At 56.8% G+C, this 5,855-nt stretch overlaps 1 protein-coding gene across 1 annotated transcript in view; it reads right to left on the bottom strand.

Annotated features, from left to right (window-relative positions):
- ANKRD6 (ankyrin repeat domain 6) overlaps positions 1–5,855 on the bottom strand; it is a 78,834-nt gene that overhangs the window by 9,902 nt on the left and 63,077 nt on the right. Inside the window, exons 10-13 of the mRNA XM_008069235.2 lie at positions 5,468–5,572; positions 3,692–3,826; positions 3,209–3,394; positions 1,567–1,719 (exon numbers count right to left, since the gene is read on the bottom strand). Of these exons, the coding sequence (XP_008067426.1) occupies positions 1,567–1,719; positions 3,209–3,394; positions 3,692–3,826; positions 5,468–5,572 (579 nt within the window). The remainder of the gene's footprint in view (positions 1–1,566; positions 1,720–3,208; positions 3,395–3,691; positions 3,827–5,467; positions 5,573–5,855) is intronic.

The following is a 5,855-nucleotide window of genomic DNA, read 5'->3' as shown; positions in this document are numbered from 1 at the left end:
TTCGAGACCCGCCTGGGCAGCGAGACCTCAGCAGTCTACAATAAATCAAAAAATCAGCCAGGCATGGTGGCGCATGCCTGGAATTCCGGCTACTCGGAAGGCTGAGGCGGAAGGATCGCCGGAGCCCAGCAGGTCGAGGCTGCGGTGGCCGGACGCGGCCACCGCACTCCAGTCTGGGCGACAGAGGGAGACTCCAGCTCAAAAAAAACATGTTAGGATGACGAGCAAGTCTGAATATGGACTGGCTGTTCTACGATCACTGTTCACTTCGTAGGTGTGATGACGGTGCCGCGGTGATGATGGAAAACGTCCTTACTCCAGACGCGCTTTTCAGGTGCCCTGTCGGGACAGTCTGCCATGAACTCTCAGCCAGTTCAAGAGGAAAAAACGTGGCTGTGGGAGACTCCAAGCCAGGGCACTGTATACCCAGCAACCATATGAGCATGTTACACGCTGCAAACACATAACCTATGAACAACGGGGAGAATTCAGGTGAGCGTACACAGACATTCAGGATAGTATTCTCTGGACTTGTCTGTATTTTTTACCATTTTCCAAATAAAAAGTTGGGAAAAGGAAAAAAACGACAGTCATGATTGTTCTAGCTTTATGCACAGTGGGCAGGGGGGTGGGGCACATCAGCACAGAAGGAGTCTGGAAGACAACACCCAAATGTCCTAGTGCTGTTCCATCTCAGGGGGCTTAGAGGGGTTGATTCTTCCTTTCTAATTTTCCTGTTTTAAAAAATGCTCTGTAATGCAGATATCTCACCGTTACCATCAGGAGCTTAACCATGCTTTTGAGTCGGGGTCTGTCTCTGTCACCCATGCTGGAGTGCAGCGGCATGATCATGGCTCACCTCAGCCTCAGCCTCCTGGACTAATAAGGCGATCCTTCCGCCTCAGCCTCCTGAGTAGCTGAGACTACGGGGTGCACCACCATGCCCAGCAAATTTTTAAAATTTTTTCTTTTAAGAGAAGAGGTCTAGCTATGTTGCCCAAACTGGTCTCACATTCCTGGGCCCAAGCAATCCTCCCACCTTGGCCTCCCAAAGTGCGGGAATTAAAAGCATGAGCCACCACGCCTGGCCTAAGCATATTCTTTTTTTTTTTTTTTTTTTGAGTCGGAGTCTCGCTCCGTCGCCCAGACGGGAGTGCAGTGGCCGCTCCCGGCCACCACAGCCTCGACCCGCTGGACTCCGGCGATCCTTCCGCCTCAGCATTCCGAGGAGCTGGAACTACAGGTGCGCGCTACCATGCCCGGCTAATTTTTTATTTATTTATTGTAGAGATGAGGTCTCACCAAGTTGCCCAGGCGGGTCTCGAACCCGCGGACTCCGGCAATCCACTCACCTCGGCCTCCCAAAGTGTGGGATTATAGGCTGAGCCACCGAGCCCGGCGCCTAACCATATTCTTTAAAAATCTCAATAAATATGCTTTAGCAAAATTGTGCACACTGGCCTCTTCCCCGCCAGCTGCTGGACACCTGAAGGGCGTAAGTGGCGTGCTGAGGATGAGTTCATGTCCTGCCTGGGCCCCGGTTAGGAGGCCGGGCCTCTGACTGACCTGGTGCTGGGTCTTGCTCTCCATGTGGCCCAACTTTGTGTTCATCTTGTCCTGGACCGACCCCAGCTCTGCTCTGATCTCCTCCACGGCAGCCTCCAGCTGGTTCTCTAACTTGTTGATCAGAGGCTCACACCGACAGCCGTTTATTGGTGCCTGAGAGGAAATCAACAAGGAATCAATCTGTCATTTGTTCCTCAACCAACACATGCACACACACACACATTTTTTGAGTTGAAGTCTCACTCTGTCACCCAGGCTAGAGTGCAGTGGCATGCTCACAGCCACCATAGCCTCGACCTGCTGGGCTCAGGTGATCCTTCCGCCTCAGCCTTCCAAGCAGCTGGTACTACAGGCAACGCCACCATGCCCAGCTAATTTTTTTAATTATAGAGATGAGGTCTCATCTAGTTACCCAAGCTGGTCTCAAACCCCTGGACTCAGACACTCCTGTCACCTCGGCCTCCCAAAGCGCTTGGATTACAGGTTTCATGGTGCCCAGCCATACACACATTTTTAAGAGACAAGGTCTCGCTATGTTGCCTAGGCTGACCTTAAACTCCTGGGCTCAGGTAATCCCCCCACCTCAGTCTCCCAAAGTGCTGGGATCACGGGCGTGAGCTACCATGCTAGGCCAACAAATAAGTTTGTGCACCTACTACGTGCCACGCAGCACACAGGGGATACAGATGGCGGTGGAGACAGACGCGTTCCGGCTGTGACTCTGGGATGTCCTACAGGCAGAGCTTCGGGGCCACGAGGCACCAAGGAGACTCAGAGGGGCAAGATGTGGTCCTGCTCCGCCCACTACTTCTGTCCACTCAGGGCCTCAGGATGTTTCGGCACCAAGGGAGGGGGCAGCGAGCCTGTAGTTGCCCGCCGGTCGGCCTGGGCCTTGGCAGCAGGAGCGCGTCTGTGCTGTTGAGCGGCAGAGGCCGTCTGGCTATCTCCGAAGCTCTTTACGGAGTCAGTGTCTGAAGTCGGTATCAGCGTGAAACAAAAAGCCTTGCTGAGCTGGGCATGGGGGCTCACGCCTGTAGCCCCAGCACTTTGGGAGGCGGAGGCAGGAGAAGCTCTTGAGCCCAGGAGTTCAAGACCAGCCTGGGCGACACAGCAAGACCTCATCTCTACAAAAAGTCAACACAGGCTGGGCGCGGTGGCTCACACCTCTAACTCCAGCACTTTGGGAGGCCGAGATGAGAGGGCTGCCTGAGCCCACGGGTTCGAGACCCGCCTGGGCAACTTGGCGAGACCTCATCTCTACAATACATCAAAAACTAGCCGAGCGTGGTAGCGCGTGCCTGTAGTTCCAAGCTCCTTGGAAGGCTGAGGCGGAAGGATCGCTGGAGCCCAGCAGGGTGAAGCTGCGGTGGCCGGGAGCGGCCACTGCACTCCAGTCTGGGCGACAGAGTGAGATTCTAACTCAAAAAAAAAAAATCGGAACATCAGCTGGGGGTGGTGGTATGTACTTGCAGTCCCAGCTACTCAGGAGGCTGAGGCAGAAGGATCTCTTGAGCCCAGAAGGCTGAGGCTGCAGTAATCGGGATCACAGCATTGCATTCTAGCCGGGGCAACACAGTGAGGTCCTGTCTCAGAGGGGCCTGTCTAAGGCCGATGCCCGTCCCCCAGCAGGGTCCTCTAGTACCTGCATCACCTTCCCGTCCTTGCCCCGGTACAGCGTGTAGAGCTGGTAAGCTCTGAACTCGTGGGGTGGGGGCGGGGACGAGCAGCGGTGCCGGCTCCTCTTTTTAGGGTGGCTGTGGGCGTGCAGGTTCTTCTGGTGTCCCGGCTGTTGGTCGGCTGGCGGGGTGGGGTCAGAAAATGCTGACACCTGTACAGGAGGAAGAGTGGCCGCCCTGAGCCCCGCGACATCTGCAAGAGTGGCACCTGCGATGACTCCCTGGCACCCTGGCTCCTCACGGCGTCCTGCTCCAAGCCACACGCGTCAGAAGCGGCATGTCAGCACGCCGTCCATGTCTGACATCAGCTGGAGGTGACGTCTAGGCTCTGGCTCTCACGCAGCCAGCCGAGGGAGGTGGCTTTGCAGCTGCCGGGCAGGCCGTTGCCAGGACCCCCGCCGCCCCGCCTCCCAGCCACCCCTCCTGGCCGTCCTCACGTGCCTCCTGACCTTGGGCCTTGACTTTCTCCTCCTGTTGTCCTTGGCTCTGGGCTCTGGGGAGGCTGACAGGAAATCTTCGCTGGCCTCTTCTTTTCTGAGCACAGCCTGTTCACTGCTGGGGGTGTCTCCTGCCGAGACACTGCCCTGCAGAGGAGAAAAGTCCAGTCACCTGCTCTACTTGCTCCCTCAGTCTTTCTCAGTAAGGGTTAAATTATTATTTTAATTAAAACCCTTTTTAAAAAATATAGAGACAGGGTGTCAATATATTGCTCAGGCTGGTCTTGAACTCCTGGCCTCGAGCAATCCTCCTGCCTCAGCCTCCAGAGTGCTGGGACTACAGTCGTGAGCCACCGCACCCAGCCTAAGAGGGTAAAATTCTATTTGCTAGACTCCATCTCATAAGGGACTCATGGGAATCTTTGCCAGTGACACAAATTCAGACCCAGGGAACACCGCATGGTGGGCTTCACTAAACAGAGGGTGCTCTTCCTGGTGGGTTGAATATTTGGCTTTCATTTTATATATGAGGTCCCAGGCTAAATATATTCTTGGGTCTAATTCTAGGTTCTGGAACCCCAGGAGCCTACCACACACAAAGCACGCCAGCACGAAGCGATGTTTGGTCTTTTGCATTTCAGCAAAACATAAGCCTCTCATTCTTTGACCTCCGACCCCCCACGTTCATGGCAAAGAGTAAGAGCTCTCTGAAATGGTATATCACATTTCCAGTCCTCGTGAAAAATATTTACCACTGAATATGCACAGTTCACATATGGAGCTTAATCAGACCTGCAACGCCTTGACCCTGGAAACGGGCGAGAAGATTTTGGAAGAGCAAGCAGGACAACAGCAAGGACCTGCGAAAGCATCTCACATGCCTGAAGCTATCTCTGTGCCCCGTCTTCTTCCTCCTGAGAGAGCCGACAGGCAGGGCTCCTTCCAGGGCGACCACGTGCAGCTGTGCAAACTGTTCACTGCACAGGGCATGGGGGGCGGGGCAGAGGAGCTGAAACCTGCTCGGGCTCTGTGCACCATGTGTGCCCTGCACGGGGCAGGGTGACCCAGGGGCGTCTTTTTCTCATTTGCACAGACCTCTGGGTCCCCCCCGGAGGCTCTCATCATCCAGTGTCGGAGGTAAGGCCCAAGAATCTGCCTTTTTTTTTCTTTTTCTTTTTTTGGAGTCGGAGTCTCACTCTGTCACCCAGGTTGGAGTGCAGTGGCACGCTCACAGCCACCACGGCCTCAACCTGTTGGACTCAGATGATCCTTCCGCCTCAGCCTTCTATGTAGCTGGAATTACAGGCACGTGCCGCCACGACCGGTTGATTTTTTGATTGATTGTAGAGACGAGGTTTTGCCGTATTGCCTGGGCTAGTCTCGAACCCCGGGACTCAGGCATCCTCTCACTTCTTCTGCCTCCCCAAGTACTGGGATGACAGGTGTGAGTCACTGCATCCGGGAAGAACCTGCATTTCTTAACAGGTCCCAGGTGACACACTGGACTCACACATCGAGAACCGCGGCTTCACGCAAGGCGGGCATGGTGCCGGAGAGGCAGTGCCACCCCCAGGGCGGGGACCAGGGCCACAGACCCATGGGGCCAGTGACTATGCCGGCTGGTGGGGGCACCGACACACAGGTGTGGTCTGAACTCCCACAGGAGTGGGCACGAAGCCGGGGCAGCACCTGGCAGCCCATGGAGAAACCCCAGCCAGGAGGGGCAGAGCAGGACATGGCCGCCACCCCGCGGAAGCAGGGAGCCTGGGGGCGTGGGCGACTCCCCACCTTGCTCTGCGCCACCTCGTCTCTCGGCACGGACTGGGCCCTCCGCTCCTCCTTCAGCCTCTCCCTCCTCTTCCTCAGGCTTCGCCCTCGGCTGAAGCGCAAGACCTGCGGAGGCAAAGGGCGGGTGACCGGCCGCGGGGGACAGCGCGATGGAGAGCTCCGCGGCCGGGTGGACCCCGCAGCCCAGCGGGAGAGGCCAAGCCGCCACATCAAGGCGCCACCTCGGGGCCACCGGCGATGCCTCCTGGCCTCGGCCGGACACTGCCGGCCCGCGATGGGGAGGCGCCCGTCCCGCCCAGGGGGCTGAAAGTGCCCGGCCGTGAGGACAGCAGGCGTGGTGTGCCGGGCAGGAGGCAGACCGCGGCCCAGGGAGCACCATTCCACAGGC

This window comes from Carlito syrichta, unplaced genomic scaffold, assembly GCF_000164805.1.
Source record: "Carlito syrichta isolate Samal-C Ts95f unplaced genomic scaffold, Tarsius_syrichta-2.0.1 Scaffold311873, whole genome shotgun sequence".
Lineage (NCBI taxonomy): Eukaryota > Metazoa > Chordata > Mammalia > Primates > Tarsiidae > Carlito > Carlito syrichta.
This window is presented reverse-complemented; position numbering and strand designations above follow the sequence as displayed.